Source organism: Capra hircus, chromosome 23, assembly GCF_001704415.2.
Source record: "Capra hircus breed San Clemente chromosome 23, ASM170441v1, whole genome shotgun sequence".
Classification (NCBI taxonomy): Eukaryota; Metazoa; Chordata; class Mammalia; order Artiodactyla; family Bovidae; genus Capra; species Capra hircus.
The window spans coordinates 35019934-35037600 of record NC_030830.1 but is presented as its reverse complement, the minus strand read 5'-3'; the positions used below and the strand labels follow the sequence as shown (position 1 = coordinate 35037600).

Here is a 17667-nt window from a genome sequence, read left to right as displayed (position 1 = left end):
TTAGCAGCATAGATATACTTAAGACTTGTACTTTGTTAGATATTACATTCACTATCATTTTAGAAAATACAAAGATTAGTAATATGCTATTTTTGGTCTTAATGTAAGTTTTGCTTTTATTAAAAAAAAATTCTTTGAAGAATTGTGTTGAAAGGCCCATTATGTTTCCACGGCTCATTAACTTTTACTTATTTATTTACTTTTTTTGTTGAGTCCTGGCATAGCTCAGGAATCACAGGAGAAGAATTTTCAGTAAGAGAGCCTTTTAGGCACCATTCACCATAGCTAAACCTAAAAAAAGTCATCCCAAACTACCTACAGAGTTACCTGAAACTTGATGATGTCAGAAACTTCCCAGTCTGGCTCCCAGGGAAGTGTGGGTTCAACTCTGGAGCCCAACCTTGTGTGTGCATGGCATGGTCTGGGTGGTGGTACAGCTGGAGGGCTGTCTGTCAGGCACACTTCCATGGGAAGCAGACCAATACCTCCCATGGCACAGGGTGCCCTCCTTAGCAGGAGGCTGAATTAGATGAGTTGATGAATTGGTGAGTTAGATGAGTTAGTTGAGTTAGATGAGTTTCCCAGCTCCTCATCTTTACCAGGTCTCCTCAACCATGCTGGGGCCAATGGTGGGGTTGGGGAGCCAGAGACTTTCTGGGGGACACACTTAAAGGGACAGAGACTTGAAGGATGGGAGGCCAAGAGGGAAGTGGATCAGGGGACGTCCCTGGTGGTCCAGTGGTTAAGAATCTACTTTGTAATGCAGGGGATGCAGGTTTCATCCCTGGTTGGGGAACTAAGATCCCACATGCTGCAGGCAGCTAAAACCTGTGCACAGCAACTCCTGAGCCCCATGCACTCTGGAGTCCCATGCCACAACTAGAGAGTCCATGCTGCTGCAAGGAAAGATCTCGCATGATGCAAGGAAAATCCCAAGTACCACAACTAAGATCAGACGTGGCCACCCAAATCATAAATTAATAACAACAGACTGGATTGGTAGACGGATTTCTTTCTTTGTCAAGTCTTGATTTATGGTGTTGACCAGCTTAAGAAGGACAAGAGGAAGAAGACAAGAAACTCCAGGCAGGAGGACTAGGAGCTTGCCGAGCAATGCAGGAGATGGGCGGGAACAGGGCCTTGGATGGGGAGGAGCCAGGGGCGGGGACAGGAAGTGAAGGAAGCCTGGATAGAAGCTTGAGGGCTTGATGCAAGGGGATGGGAGGATGGCGCTGTGCTTCAAGAGAAAGAATTGCTGTATCGTATCTTTGACGCTCTTTGAAGGAAGACAGCAGGCTGAGGAATTTGAGGAAACTAATTTCCTATAGGTTGAATATCCTAAGATCAGCCGTCTCTGGGTTTCAGACGTGTTTTTGTGTCTTTGCAGGATGAATTGGATCTCACTGACAAAAACCGGGAGGCTGTATTTGCACTGCCCCCTGAGAAGAAATGGCAGATCTACTGCAGCAAGAAGAAGGTACCCTCTCTGACGCCTTCCACTGCCCCGCAGGGTCCGCAGCTCGGGCAGCTCTTGCTTCCACGCTCGCTCATTCATTTTGCAAGCCTTTGTTCCACACCAGCATCATTCCATTCTAGGTGTCGGAGGAACAACAGTGAATGAATCAGGACGAAAATAATCCCTGCTCTCATGGAGCTTACACGCAGAGGGTTAAGCTGTTCTTCTGGGTTCCAGGAGGGGTGCCGGGTCAGGGAGATGCGCAATGACAAACCCAGATTCCCTTTCCGTGGCTGTGCGCACGCGGGGAGGGCATGCCACCCTGAGCGGTACGCGGGGGCAGCTCTGTTGGAAGGACTGGTTTTAGGGAAGTGAATGGTCTCTGCTGGATCTTTAGCCTGGGCAATGTCCCAGGCTGTGTCCCTGTCCCAGGGCAGCACGCGGTTCAGGGACACACACCAGTCTCTGCTCTACGCACCCCCCAACTTTCATTAAAAGGTGTCAGCCTCCTCTGACTGCTGTCCTCCCTAGCAGGGTGTGCCGGGCTGCAGCCAGGACTGAGCTGGGTTTTCTCTCTCCCCTCCACTTTCTCAGTGGCTGTGCTTTCCTCTCCCTTCCTCCTTCTCTCCGTCTCTCTCACCTCATCTCTTTCTAAGTCTCTCTCACCTCCTTTCTGTTGGGTTGGCCATAAGGTTCATTCTGGTTTTTCCATAATGTCTTATAGAAAAACTCAAACTTTTTGGCCAACCCAAGGTTCTAGCCTGTCTGTTCCTTTCACTCTATTTTTCTTTCCTTGGCCCACTTTCCTCCCCATCCCTCCACCCTCTCATCTCCCAGGCTTGCAGCTTCATCACTTCAACGCACAGATGTTTGGGAGTTGGAACCTGCTATTCCAGCACCCAAAAGCTTAGAAGTCTCCCTCCTGGGAGAAGATGGGCAGGTCTGGGGCAGTGTGAGACTGCTTCTCCTTCATGCTCCCTGAAGCCCATTTTGGCTCTTCTCTTAGTCTTCTTGCTCGGGATATTTGTTCCATCGTAGGCTCCATCCCGGGCCAGACCAAGCTTGTAAAGTTGGTCACTCTTCTAGAATTGGAAGGGACTGAGGAGCAACCCAGCCCAGTTTTTTATTCTGCACAGGCCACAAGGAAGGCCTGGAGGGGCGATGGCCTCACCCAGAGTCGCCAGCCAGCATGACGAGTGGCTGCGCTGATGCTGGAAGGCCGGCCTGCTGAGAACCTGCGGGCACTGCGAGCCACCGTCTAGTCCAGTCAAGGCATTTATTAAGCAGCTGCAGAATACCATGCTCTGTGCCCAGGAGTCTTATGAGGAGAGCAGATCTTTAAAAAACTCACAGTATAGAAATAAAGAAGGAAAGGAGGAGAAAACGAATTTCAGGAGTAATTCATCTTCCCTCGTGATTCCCCACTTTCCAAATCGATTTACAATGGAGGTCCCATAAAAATGCACTAAAATGTAAGGACGCTTCTCACCACCTTCCAGACCAGACTGTGTCATCTCCCAATACACTTTCACTCCCCATCTTTCCACACGGCACTTCCTCTGTCTGTGACACTCTCCCCTTGTCTCAGCCTCAGTAATCTTGAGTAACTCAGCTCAGTCCTCTCAGACCCCCACCCCATCTTCCCCATTGGCCCTCCGTGTTAGGTAACTCCCGCTCTCATTTCCAGGGCCCACAGTGGACAGTCCTACCACAGGGCACTGATCACCCTGTCTCTGGTATCAGACAGGCTATTACATGGATGGCTTTTTGTTTAGTACTTTCAGGGCTCATAGCAGTGATTGGCATGGAGTATGTGCTCATTAAATGCACATTGAGTGGCTAAATGGGAAGCCAGTGAAGGCAGGGAAGTGTGTGTTTCATGATACATTTGTTTATGTGCTGTGATCCCCTCTTTAAGGCAGAAGCTTACAGAGGCCTCAGTTACGGGAGCCTCGTGGCTTCAGGCGTACCGGTAGGTGAAGTCACAAAGACCCAATCAAAGCAGGTTTCACACTGATCTAAAATTTTAAGAGTTAAGAAATTTAAACTCTTGGATTTTAAGAAACAAAATCATGAAACCCAAGTAGATGGGACTGAACGATGCAGGGTGAAGTCCAGGCTGGCTGGCAGGCGGGTGGTCCCTCAGGAAGGTGCTTGAGGAGGTAAATGCTTCATGCTAATTTGAAAGCAGGAAATTGGTAGAAAGCCAATAAAGGGGAGCACCCAAATGGGACACAGACAGGAAGGAGGAGGGAGTGTGAAGAACAGACCCACTGGCCGGAGGAGGGGTCTGAACATTCAATCAGCACCAATGCTTGTCCAGTTCCCATCATTCCTGCCCACCGCTGGGGAGGAGTTGAGGCTTTCTCTTGGGACCTGAGGGCTGGGTCTGATCAGGGCTCTGCCTTCCGGCTGCACAGACCCCATCCCCCACCCCCTTTCCAAAACCCAGGACCTTGGGTTGTGGGGGAGGGAATCTCTTTCTCTCCTTTTTTAAAGTTACAATTTATTGAGCACCTACTCTGTGCCAGGCACTACACCAAATGCTTAATATCAATCAATATTTTTCAAAACTCCGAAAGACCAAGTTTTTTAAAGGTCCAGACTGTCACTGACTGATACTGTTTTGTAAAATATAGTGAGAATGATACCAGAAAAAATGAAGTTTGAAAAAGTAGATGTACAAAGTACAAGTGCGCATTTTCATTAGATTCAACAGACTGAAAGTCGTGTTTCATTACATGGAGTCAGAACAAGTATGATGGGGGGAAAAATATTATTTTTAACCATATATATTGTTAGTTGAAGGTGTGTATACCTGCATGGTTTCTGCCCATGTCATTATCTGGTCCTGAGGTTCGGATGTTTGTGATCTGTGTCTTGCTGGGGAAGAAGTAGAAGCCTAGGGGGCTTCTGTGACTCGGTCAAAGTCACCCCGTCTAGGCGGGGCTGGGAGATGAACCTGAATGCGGACCTGGAATGAAGCTCAGGACTCCAGACCGTGGGCCTGTCTTGCCGGGTGGTCCATACAACCCTTCCTCTTGTTCCAGGAGCAGGAGGACCCCAACAAGCTGGCGACCAGCTGGCCTGACTACTACATCGACCGCATCAACTCCATGGCCGCGGTGAGCCTCCGCCTGTCCTGCCCCGGCCCCACCAGGAAAGGCTGTGGGGGGTGGGGGCGGCCCTCATGTTCCCCTGCAGCCCACATCCGGGGATCAGCAGCTTCCCAGCTATTCCCAAGATTGTATCATGACCCCTCCCTCCCCTGTGTGACTTTATAGAGTCCCCAAACCATTGAAATAGTGATTAATGATGTGTACAGATCACCCAGGCTTGAGAAACAGCCTAATCATTCTCCCCATTTTACAGATGAGGAAAGTGAAGCCCGGGACTGGAACCTGGCTCTTCTCAGAGCCTGACACCCTCGTCTCAGTAAACCATTTGGTGGGGCCTCACTCTTCCTGAGGCGAGGGTGGCCCCTGGTTCATAGGCAGGCTGGGGGTGCAGGGAGCTGGGAGACAGGCAGCCCGGCGCGACCTCTGCCGCTTTGTCTGACCTCAGATGCAGAGTCTGTACGCGTTTGATGAGGAGGAGACAGAGATGAGGAACCAAGTTGTGGAAGACCTGAAGACTGCCCTCCGCACACAGCCTATGAGGTGCGCCCCTTCCCTCGCTCCTCTTACGGCCCTCCCCCAGTGGGCCCCTCAGCCTCTCGAGGCCTCACACAGAGCCCTGCTCCCATCCCAGGCCCCTTGGCCGACTCCACTCTCAGCATCCCCTCGTGCTTACTTCACCCTCTTTCACATCTGGGCTCCCACTCCCCCCGCCCTCTCTGAGGAGCTGGGATGCTTCCAGAAGATGAGCATGCTGGGGAGGGCGGATGGACATAGGAAGATGGGGTAAACCTCCGCTCCAGAGGTGGGCGTACCGGCAAGGTGCTCCAGAGCGCCGAGAAGGGAGGAGCCCCACCAGGGAGGTGAGAGTGGGTGAGAACTACGCTGGCCACTAGAGGGCGATGTGCTGTCTCCAGATGAGATTTCTCCATCGAGCGTGGGAGCGGGCAAGGAAGCAGGTGGTGGCTGTCTCCAGGACTGAAAAGAACCTCTCCCTGCGCCCCGGGCCACATCGTGAAAGGGCCCAAGAGAGCCACAGGCTCCTCTCGTGTCTGGCAACGGGCTCATTCCGGCTTAGGGGAGGCAACTGTTAGATTTTCAGCAGTTTTGCAAGCTGCTTGTTAAACAAAACTATGATTAAAATGTAAATTGTATCAACTCGTGATTTTTAAAATGACATAAAAACCAAAGGTAATTAAGAACTTGAAACTTATCACTCCTTAACTGCCTGATGATTTGACGACATTTTCCTATACACTCGTGTGTGCCCACTGAAATTGCAGCCGGTGTGTGTGCCTGGCAGGAATATTTGAACAGTACATGTCTCCCCAGCTCCGCATTCAGTGACATCACATGACTAGCTTGAAGTCAGCTGTGCTGGGAGTATTTATACCATGGAAATTGGCAAACAGCACAGTCAGGCCTCTTTCTTTCTCCAGAGGGCCAGTTGTTACCAACACACGAGTCTGCCTGTGTGTGTGTATGTGTGTGGTCTAGGCTGACCTTTCTGCCCGGGGAGCCTGGAAGTGGAGCCTCATGGAGAACAGGGGCTCCCTAACCCCTGCTTGTTGCTCAGGTGGGGTGGGGGTCTGATTTAGAAAGGGGATACAGGAAGGTTGAGAAAGTCAGGAAGTAGAAGGGTTGAGGGGATGTTGCCGGGTTCATCTCCCACTTCCATCTGTTTTTCTTTCTCTGAATCAAATTCTGATTACAAATGTCACACATAGTCATGGTGGAAATTTTGTGGGATACAAAAAGTGTATAATAGAAAAAAAGTAAATGATAGCTATTTTTAACAACTTAATGCATTCTATTTTTCTAAGTATATTTATATAATCATGTAGAAAGGCTCACAGATGCCCTTGGAATCAAATGTCTTCATTATATAGAGTGCTTCCTTCAGCTTCACTTATGGCATGTCCTCAGATCATTAATTATTGTTCTACTAAATCAAGGGTTTTAAGCCTTTGTGTGTGTGTGTGTAGGCATGCACACATGCGTGCATGCGTGCCATGGATGACTTTGGTACCCAGATGAAACCTATTGACTGCTTATTAGAATGATGTTTCTAAATAATAAAATACATAGAAATAGATAAGGTTTAAAAATGAACCAATTAAATTGAAATACAGCCACCAAATTTTAAACATTGGTGAGATAGCAGTAAATGTACTGCTTTATGCCTTAAATAAAAAGAACTAGCAACCGCCATAACTTTGAAGTGCTGATGAGTGGAAATGATATTTTGAGATATCTGTAACAGCTGCAATTTGAGATGAAAATAGCTGTGATTTCTTTGGGTGAGAAAGTCAGAAATTCTGATAATGCCACTATATTTTATGGTTTGCATTCTTCACTGAGAGAAATGCTAAATTCAAGGTAGAGATTACCCCCCAAAAGTGTATTTTTTGTTTCCCATGGAAGTTCATTAGCCATAGACCGCTTAGGGGAACACATATTCCAGGTTAAGAACTCCTGTACTACATGGTTTTTAATGTTTTTTGCTAACATTTAAGCTAACTCAGATGTTTTCTTAGGGATCCCTTAAAGAGTGCCTTCCCCAGCCTTGATCCCTTGATGCAGTGAGTCTGATGTCTCCCCTCTCTTGAAGTCTTCCTTGTTTGCTTATAATTCTCTTCATTCCCATCCTCACTGGTAATGAGTCTTCAGGTTTAACAGCCATGATAATTATCCTAATAATTATCATAATCATCTCTTTCACATATATACCTTCATAGTTGTGTAAATGGCAGTCAGTGATGTGCAAATGCACAGTATTTAAAATGCAAACAAGATGTGAGTCCCTTGTGAGGTGGTTAGGGTTTTAGAGCTTGGTGGTGGTTCAGTTGTTAAGTGATGTCCAACTCTTTGCGACCTCATGGACTGCAGCACACCAGGCTTCCCTGTCCTTCACTATCTCCCAGAGTTTGCTCAAACTTATGTCCAACCATCTCATCCTCTGTCGTCCCCTTCTCCTCCCGCCCTCAATCCTTCCCAGTATCAGAGTCTTTTCCAAAGAGTTGGCTCTTCACATCAGGTGGCCAAAGTATTGGAGCTTCAGCATCATTTTTTCTAATGAGTATTCAGGACTGATTTCCTTTAGGATTGGCTGGTTTGATCTCCTTGCAGTCCAAGGGGCTCTTTAAACGTCTTCACCAGCACCACAGTTCTGAAGCATAAGCTCTTCAGTGCTTTGAAAGTGAAAGTGTTAGTTCGTTGCTCAGTTATGTCCGACTCTTTGCAACTCCGTGGACTGTAGCTCGCCAGGCTCCTCCGTCCCTGGGATTCTCCAGGCAAGAGTACTGGCGTGGGCTGCCATTTCCTTCTCCAGGGGATCTTCCTGACCCAGGGATCGAACCCAGGTCTCCTGCATTGCAGGTAGGTTCTTTACTTTCTGAGCCATCAGTTCAGTTCAGTTCAGTCGCTCAGTCATGTCCGACTCTTTGCGACCCCATGAATCGCAGCACGCCAGGCCTCCCTGTCCATCACCAACTTCTGGAGTTCACTCAGACTCGCATCCATTGAGTCAGTGATGCCATCCAGCCATCTCATCCTCGGTCGTCCCCTTCTTCTCCTGCCCCCAATCCCTCCCAGCATCAGAGTCTTTTCCAGTGAGTCAACTCTTCGCATGAGGTGGCCAAAGTACTGGAGTTTCAGCTTTAGCATCATTCCTTCCAAAGAAATCCCAGAGTTGATCTCCTTCAGAATGGACTGGTTGGATCTCCTTGCAGTCCAAGGGACTCTCGAGTCTTCTCCACCACCACAGTTCAAAAGCATCAATTCTTCAGCACTCAGCCTTCTTCACAGTCCAACTCTCACATCCATACATGACTACTGGAAAAACCACAGCCTTGACTAGATGGACCTTAGTCGGCCAAGTAATATCTCTGCTTTTGAATATGCTATCTAGGTTGCTCATAACTTTTCTTCCAAGGAGTAAGCGTCTTTTAATTTCATGGCTACAGTCACCATCTGCAGTGATTTTGGAGCCCCCCAAAATAAAGTCTGACACTGTTTCCACTGTTTCCCCATCTATTTCCCATGAAGTGATGGGACCAGATGCCATGATCTTTGTTGGAAGCCCTAATAAGTTGACCATATAGCAACCACGGAGGGATTAGTGCTTTAGATAAACTTTATAAATGAACCAAGTGGCTTCTGTAGGTGGGACACAGTGGTCCCTAGATAAGGGGTAGCTATTTGCAAAATGCAGACAGAATAATATGCAAATGCAGGATACCTGTTTGGCTGACGGCTCTGGTCTGGGCAGGTTTGTGACCCGCTTCATCGAGTTGGAGGGCTTGACCTGTCTGCTGAACTTCCTCCGGAGCATGGACCACGCCACCTGCGAGAGCCGCATCCACACCTCCCTCATTGGCTGCATCAAGGCGCTGATGAACAATTCCCAGGGGCGGGCGCACGTGCTGGCGCAGCCCGAGGCCATCAGCACCATCGCCCAGAGCCTGCGCACGGAGAACAGCAAGACCAAGGTGGCCGTGCTGGAGATCCTGGGCGCTGTGTGCCTGGTGCCCGGTGGCCACAAGAAGGTGCTGCAGGCCATGCTCCACTACCAGGTGTATGCGGCTGAGCGGACGCGCTTCCAGGTAAGGGCCTGGTGGAGGGCCTGTGTAAGAAGCCCCGAGGGCCCTTAAGAGAGAGGGGTTTGGCTGGGATAATGCACTCTTACCTAGACCGTGGGTTCCTAGAGGATAGAACATTGCTCTGCTTCATTTTTGTGGCTCTGCAACTCAGCCCAGTACCTGGCTCAGACAGGGGCTCCATCAAGAATTATTGAATTGAATGCCATTGTTCGAATCAAGACTTTAGGCCTCAGAACTTTCCTGGGGGTCCAGTGGTTAAGACTCTGCACTTCCACTGCAGGGACACCGGTTCAATCCTTAGGGAACTAAGATCCCACACACTGCTTGGCGTGGCCAGGTGAAATAAAAGGTGTTAGGGCCTAAGCCTGGACCAGTGCCTACTTTGGGAACGCTGCGACCAGTCCCGGGAGCTCAGGCCATACTAGTGCCGTTTCTTCTCCCTGACTGCTCCAGTAAAGAGACAGACAAGAAGTTTAGTGTCTTGGTACAGAGTAAGTCTCAGTAGATGTGACGTGTCATCACAAACTTTATGGTTTGTCCACCAGAATTGACTCCATGCTTATTCTGTCATCAAACATTTTAAAGCACCCACTCTGTTTGGAAAGTGACCCTGGACCCTTTGCAGAATATACAAAGGAGATGAAAGGTAGTAACCATGCTATTTTAAGGAGCTGAGAGTGAATACAGTTACTCTCTGTATCCTCTGGGGTTCCTCCTCCAGGACCCTCACAGGGACCAAAATCTGTGCATCCTCAAATCTCTTATAGCTGTGCACTATTTGCATATAACCTATGCATATCCTTCCGTACACTTTAAGTCATCTCTGGATTACTTCTGATACGTACCATAATGTAAATCTCTGTAAATAACTGTAAATAAAATAGAAATGCTATGTGAACAGTTGCCAGTGCACAGCACATTCAAATTTTGCTTTTTGAATCTTTCTGAAATATAAAATATATATGTATATATTTATTTTTTAACGTGGGGTTGGTTGAACCCATGGATATGGAGGGCTGATGAGCTGTAAACAGCTGTAAAGTGCTGAAACAGCATTTTGGCATCACCCAGCAAAACAGAGCAAGTCCTCAAGGCTGAGTGGGAGAGGACTAAGGCAGGACTGGGGCTGAGGTGTGGAGAGGCAAAGGCCACTTCTTGGAAAAGGTGAGCTTAGAGAACATTCAAGATGAGTTGGATAGATCAGGTACAGAGGATGAATGCAGCGTTCTGGGTGGTTGGAATGGTGGGAGCAAAGGTGCGAGGCTGGACCTGTAGGATCCTGATCCCTCCCTCCTTTTCGGTCCTGCCTTTCCATCCAGACCCTGCTGAACGAGCTGGACCGGAGTCTGGGCCGATACCGGGATGAAGTGAACCTGAAAACAGCCATCATGTCCTTCATCAACGCTGTCCTCAACGCTGGCGCCGGAGAGGTGAGGCCTCTTCTCCGTGTCCTTGCTGTGCTCTGACTTTCTGGCCTGGGAAGAGGGCGTGAGTGCTGCCTGGGGAGGTGGCAGAGGGTCGGTGTGGCTGCCGCCGCCATCATCGTGTCTTCAGATTGTCTGAATCACGTCTTGCCCCCTGCACTGGACACCAAGAAGGAGGGGTTCCTGGGGAGCTTCCTGCATGGGTGGCGCCGTGGATTATGTGTGTCATGGGCAAAACCCAAGCTTGTCTGGCTGATGATGGCTTAGGATGGCAGGAGATCATTTATAGGAGGAGGACAAATGTTGGCTCTTCTTTCTAGAGCTTTCTAAATACTGTTTCTGCACTGATTTCTGAGTTGGCCAGTCATAGTCTTCTAGAATCTTCTGTTAGGACATGCAACTTCTGATTTTCCTTCAGAATGGGGTCAGAATGAGATTCCCAGACCTTAAAAATAGAAAAGTGGAAGATGAACTTGAAGAGCAGGTGAACTCCCCAAATTCTAAGGCAGTCTGATGCCTCGGTGAAGGTCAGCTTGTTGAAGGTCAAAAGGGGCAACTTAATGATCTTTGCTTTCCCCTGTTTTTTGCCAGCATACTCTCTCTTTTTTTTTTTGCATCCCATCCTGATGACCTGAATTAAGTGAGATAGGTTGAGGGAATTACCTGTCCCTAAGATGCTGACACGGAAAAGGCAATGGCACCCCACTCCAGTACTCTTGCCTGGAAAATCACATGGATGGAGGAGCCTGGTAGGCTGCAGTCCATGGGGTCGTTAAGAGTTGGACACGGCTGAGCGACTTCACTTTCACTTCTCACTTTCATGCATTGGAGAAGGAAATGGCAACCCACTCCAGTGTTCTTGCCTAGAGAATCCCAGGGACGGGGGAGCCTGGTGGGCTGCCGTCTATGGGGTCGCACAGAGTTGGAAACGACTGAAGCGACTTAGCAGCAGCAGCAGCAGCAGCAGCAAGATGCTGACATCACCTGGCTCAGTACTAGCTATTTATACTGACATCTGTTCTGATTAGTTGCTAACCATATCTCATTAGGTAGTTTTTATAAATATCATTCTTGTTAGGTAGGTAATGTCATGCCCATTTAACTGATGAGAAAACTAAGCCTTCTGCAGAGTCACAAAGCTGGTAAGTGACAGAGCAGGGATTGGAACCAAGATCTGTCTGGTTCCAAAGCGTGTGCTCTGTATCGCTCTTCAGCACTGCTCTTTGAGGCCAAAATCTTAGAGAAAGCTGGTGAAGGATGTAAAAGAAGTGAGGCAGGAGACCTAAAGCGCGTGACTAACAAGGTGAAAGGATGTCTCCCCCAACCCCTCCTTGCTGCTCTGGGACCTGAAGCAGTTCCGATGCATTTGCTGCTGGGGATGTGGTGGAACTGGAGTGGCCGTGAGGGGACCACTGGGGGACTCTTGCAGAAATGGAGACCAGCCGGTGAGCCTAGTACCCCCTTGGTGACCCCCAGGATAATCTGGAGTTCCGCCTGCATCTGCGGTACGAGTTCCTGATGCTGGGGATACAGCCCGTGATTGACAAACTCCGGCAGCACGAGAATGCCATCCTGGACAAGTAAGGCCCAAGCCACCCATCCCCACTGCAGACCTATGGGGAAAGCGCCTCAGTGGAGGATGGGTGAGACCCTCAGAGAGGCTTCTGTTCCCTGGGAGACCACCTGCCATACCCAGCATCAGTTCAGGAGCAGCTCTGGGTCTGGGGGAAAGGTGGACAATGGCTCTCCCACCCCCTGTCCCACATCACCTATGTCCCCTCCTGGCCTCCTCGCCAACCTCCTGTCTCATCTCTGATGTTAGAGGAGGTGGGCCCAGTGGTCCTCTGCCGTGGCAGTACCAATCCTGGGGGGAATTTGGAAATGTAGGGGTGTTCTTTGGTTTTCAAACTGGCTGGGGGACGCACTACTTGCATCGGTTGTAGGGAGCCAGGAACGCCAAACATCCACCGTGCCCTCCTGCTCAGCAGAGACCCGCCCCCTCAAGGTCTTTCTTGACTAAAGAGCACAATGAAGCTCCCGTGCATCACCGGTGGGCCCCTCTGGGCCACCCCCTTCACACAGGCTATTTTATGACACTAGGTCTTAAGGGAGAGAGCATGGGTGGATGGACCCTTTTGCAGTGGAGTGGAGGAGGGGATGGGGTAGAAGATGACAGATTGGCTCTGAGTGGAGACCTAGGATGGTCTGAGAACACTGGGGAAGGTCAACCTAGGGCAGTGATCCTTGACTGTGGGTGACTTCACCCCCCTCCCCAACCCAGGGGACAGGTGGCAGCACCTGGACACATTTTTGGTCATCACAACTCAGAGTGGAGGCCGCTGCAGGCATCTGGTGGGTAGAGGTCAGGGATGCTGGTACATGTCCTTCAACTCACAGGTCCACCTGCCCCCACAGAGTCAGGGATGATCCAGCCGCAGATGTCAACCTGGGAGAGCCTGACTGAAGGCTATAGGACCCTGGGTTGGCCTCTCCAGGGGCAGGCATGAGATTCTATGACGTACAGGAAGCTAACTTCTTTCTGGTCTTGTCTTGGCCTCATTTGCATGAAGCCTTCAGATTTAGTCATTTCAGAGGCTTAAAGGGGCCGTAACCCTCACCCAGGGCTGACCTGGTGGTGATGTCTGCTTCCTCTATCCCCCTATCCCGTCTAGGCATTTGGACTTCTTCGAGATGGTCCGGAATGAGGATGACTTGGAGCTGGCCAGGAGGTTTGACATGGTGAGAAGCCTGGAAAGGTGGGGCGACTGCGGTAGGTCCCGACTCCTGTGCTGTGTGTCAGCCTGGTTCCCTGGTGGTGCCACCGTGGCCGGGTCTCACTTCTGGAGCCCTGGCACTATAGTGGCTCTACAGGGCCTTGCCTCAAACTGGGAGAGCATCTCCCCTGGAGGAGACTGCAACCCCCAAAGGAAGGAGAGACAATTCTTACACACGGCTACCCTTGATTGCCTCCTCTGGGATGACTTTCTCCCTGTCTTCCAGTAATCTGAGTCACCTTTCCCCATTGCTAACCTGATCCTGCTTAGCAAACAAAATCATTTCCATGTGAGCCTTGGTAACCCTGAAAATACACACACCTGCTGCTTTAATATGGTGCTAGAAAATCCCTGTCCAAATAGAGATCTACTTTGGGCTGGTGCTTCAGTGGCCAAGCACCATCATTTTCAATTCTAAAAAGAGCCCCAGGTACAAAGAGAAGGAAACCAATGTTCGAGAGGACCAGCAGCTTCTTGCTGTCACACAGCTGCAGAGTTGTTCTGGCGTTTGCTCCCAGGCTGTGGATCTAGGCCATGTGCTCCTGGAGTCGGCCAGGCCCTGCTTCCTCCGCTTAGTTTGAATCAGTAATTCTCAACCAGGGGCGAGTTTACTTCCTCTGGAGGCATCTACAATGTTTAGAGATGTTCTTAGCTGTCACAGCGGGTGTGAGGAGGATGCCTCTGCATCTGGTAGGTGTAGGGCTAAGATGCTGCTAAATCATCTGCAGTGAACAGGGCAGCCCCTCACCCCCCACCGATAAAGAACCATCTAGTTTGAGATGCAGGGTTCCCAAGGCTGGGGAACCCTGGCTTATATAATTAGCACATCTCTCTCCTCCTTTTCTCTGCCCTTCTCTTTTTTTAAGCCTGGACCAGAGGCAGGGAGGGAATGCTCTCCTTTAGGATGGGGCTCAGTGGATGGAAACAGGGTCGTCCCCCCTCTATTCTCTTCCCCTGTTCCTTCCCCTCCCCTCGCCCCATTCACGGTGCCCCCCCCAACACCCTCAGGTCCACATTGACACCAAGAGTGCTTCCCAGATGTTTGACCTGATCCACAAGAAGCTGAAGCACACGGAGGCCTACCCCTGCCTGCTGTCCGTCCTGCACCACTGCCTACAGATGCCCTGTGAGTAGCACCCCGCCCTTGGCCAGTCTGAGCCCTTGGCCCGGGGCATCTCGAGACAAGGTGTCAGAAGCTCCCAGGGTCAGTGTGTCTCCCTCCTGGCCCAGTTGTACCCCAGTTCCCAGGAGGTCAGACTGGAGGACTCAGAGCCCTACTCTACCCGTCTTCCTTGGAGTCAAGACTTTCACTGTCCCCAGCGCAGGGGCTGAGGATTCAGCCCTGAGCAATGCCAACATCCTGGACCAACAAGCAGAACTTGATCCCTGCTAAATCAAACAGCCCTGACTGCCAGCTCATGGCAGCGTTGTGATGGGCCTTCTCGGGGCGTTCCAGAAAGAAGTTTCCTGCTTGCGGGAGCAGTCCAGCTGCGGAGTGGAGGTTGTGGCAATCACGTGCAAGCAGACTCGCTGCTTTGTTTGTTTGTTTTTAAAGATTTTATTAACTCTTCCATCTAGCCCTTGCTGGCTCCCACCCTAGCACCCTTGTTCCTGCCTCACTTTACAAATACCAAATGACCATGTCTATAGGGGCAGATGCTAAACCCTTAAGATCCAGGTGTATACAGTGACCAAATAAATTCTACATAGTTACTAGTAGCCACCCCAGTGTGCGATCTGAAATGAGTTGTAACTGCACCATTTGGTATTTAAGCTCTTCATAAAATAGCAGATTTGGAAACTGGCCTGGACCAACAAAATGGTCAGCCTAGGCAGACTCTCTTTAGTGGTGGTGATGGTGTTGGTAATCAAGGTGGTGGTGAAAACTACAATTTATTGTTGCCCACTCAGGGCTGGGTGTGATGGAAGATTAATATAGTGTCTGTAAATCTCAAAATGGCTTAAGGCATGTGTTTTATTATCTACATCCTTATAGTGGGTGAGCCTGAGACTCAGACAGTCTTTACATATGAAAGAATTTTGTTCCTTTGGGATGAGGACTTAATTTTTTAATTTTTTTAAGAGAAATTTTTTTCAAAAATATTTATTTGGCTGTACTGGGTCTTAGTTGCAGCATGCAGGATCAAGTTCCCTGACCAGGAATTGAACCCAGGCCCCCCCCGCCCCCACCCCGGCCCCCATTGGGAGCATGGAGTCTTAGCCAGTGGACCACGAGGGAAGTCCCCAGGGGTCAGGGCTTTAGATGAATCACTTTCTACAACTGTGAACACAGGCTTTACCCTGTGTTCCTGGATGAAAGGTAAATGGAAGACATTATCATTTTGCAACGCATGTGCCGGTGAAGTGATGGGAAGATGGAGTGCCCTGGACCAGGAAGCTGCCAGTTCTCCAAAACCCAGGCTAGCAGGTCTTGGCGAAAGACCTGGGAATTCTGACTTCTGTTCCCGTGACTGTTTGGTGCTCCGAGGGCATTGTGAATGGGGCCCCCTAGTCTGCCTCAAAATGGAGCTGTGCAGACATGACCTTCCTCCTTGTAGGCATTATGGTCTGCCTTTGAGGTCAGGATCTTGCTGCTTGACCGCCCTTGGGGGTCAGTAGAAACGCAGTACTTAAGAACCCAGGAAGAGGAGCCTGTGGCGATCCCATGTAAAGAAAGTCCTTCTCCAGCCAGACTACGATTAGGGCAGATGGCAGTAGGGCCCTGTAGAAATAGGCACAACCCACACAATGCCTTTGCCTTCACAGTTCAGGGTCACCTTCACCGAGAAATCTGCCTGGATTCCAAGACTTCTTCTCCAGCCCTTTCTGACTCCCCCTCTCAGTACACACCTGTAATTATTTTCCATTCATCTTTCTCTGTAGGACAATAACGTCGATAATCCTAGAGCCTTTGTTTTTTAAAAAGCATTTCCCTAGAGACTTCATCATTCAGCATGTAATGTTTGGAGATTTACTTCCTTGAATGTGCTTTTCTAAGATAATTGTTAAAAAAAAAAAAAAAGCAATTTGCATTCCTAAGGCATGGGATGCTCACGGTACCAACAGGGAAGAGGCAGCCAGAAAGCGTTTCAGGGAGTAGAGAAATATATCTAGAGGGTTGACACATTCATAAAAGGTCAGTTGCAGATCAGCAAGAAATGATAGGATTTATGAGCCTTCATTATCAGCAATCACATTTCCTCCTCCATCATCCAGGGAGCTTGCAGAGGGTGGGGAGGGGCCTGGCCCCAGGCGGTGACCCTAGGGCAGGGCCCCAGGGGGCTCTGCAGCTCAGTCAAGATAGGATGTCTGTCCTCCCGCAGACAAGCGAAACGGCGGCTACTTCCAGCAGTGGCAGCTCCTGGACCGCATTCTACAGCAGATCGTCCTCCAGGATGAGAGGGGCGTGGATCCTGACCAGGCTCCCTTGGAGAACTTCAATGTCAAGAACATCGTCAACATGTGAGCAGTGGCCATCCCTCACCTGTCTTCGTCTTCCTCCCCCATCTCTCTTCTACTTGGCGTCTCACCAGCAAAATCTCAGCTCCCTCTCGCAAACCCAGACAGGGCTCCAGATGGGCCCTGGGCCGAAGCATCCGATGATAGAACTGCCTGAGATAGCAGAAATGGTCTCTATGCACACTGTCTAAACGTGGCTCCTGGGCGCTTGACCCATAGTTAGTGTGACTGAGAAACTGAGTTTCACGTTTTATTTCATTTTCATTAAACTCAAGTAGCCATGAGACATGTGGCTGGTGACCACCATACTGGATAGTAGAGGTTTATAGAGGGTGCTTACCGCTCCCCATGACCCACTGCATGGAGTGGACGGAGGGAGATGGTAATGTAACATGGAGGAAGAGTCAGCAACCTGTGGCTGTGGGCTAGCCCCCATCCTCCAGTTTGTTTTGTGTGGTCCACGAGCTAAGAATAGTTTTAGATTTTAAAAGAGGTGTTAAAATCACGCACAAGATACTGCAGCAGAGACCTCACATATGAAACCTGAAATGGTTACTCTGGCCCTTTAGAGATGGTCTGCCGACCACTGAAAATGGAGCATGACAATTGAATCATCAGAAAAGGACGTCAGAGCCTAAGGTCTCTGGCTTATCATCTTTGACTCACCCTGGGTGTAAAAAAACACCAAGAAATGAGTTTACAGTTGCATCAGTTAATAACCAGGCCTCATGTTAACACACTTAGTTTTAATTTTAAATTTTTGCTTTCAGTATCAGTCTGAGTCTGTTGCCCTTAAGGAGATACATTTTCTCTCAATGATTCATTGTGCTGTATTGC

At 49.5% G+C, this 17667-nt stretch overlaps 1 protein-coding gene across 3 annotated transcripts in view; it reads left to right on the top strand.

Moving 5' to 3' along the window:
• Positions 1 to 17667, top strand: part of DAAM2 (dishevelled associated activator of morphogenesis 2) — a 130730-nt gene that overhangs the window by 84171 nt on the left and 28892 nt on the right. For all 3 annotated transcript variants that reach the window (XM_018038892.1, XM_018038890.1, XM_018038891.1), the window contains exons 3-11: positions 1388 to 1477; positions 4507 to 4581; positions 5021 to 5115; positions 8843 to 9176; positions 10493 to 10603; positions 12074 to 12177; positions 13270 to 13336; positions 14380 to 14497; positions 16695 to 16833. In XM_018038892.1, the coding sequence (XP_017894381.1) occupies positions 1388 to 1477; positions 4507 to 4581; positions 5021 to 5115; positions 8843 to 9176; positions 10493 to 10603; positions 12074 to 12177; positions 13270 to 13336; positions 14380 to 14497; positions 16695 to 16833 (1133 nt within the window). The remainder of the gene's footprint in view (positions 1 to 1387; positions 1478 to 4506; positions 4582 to 5020; positions 5116 to 8842; positions 9177 to 10492; positions 10604 to 12073; positions 12178 to 13269; positions 13337 to 14379; positions 14498 to 16694; positions 16834 to 17667) is intronic.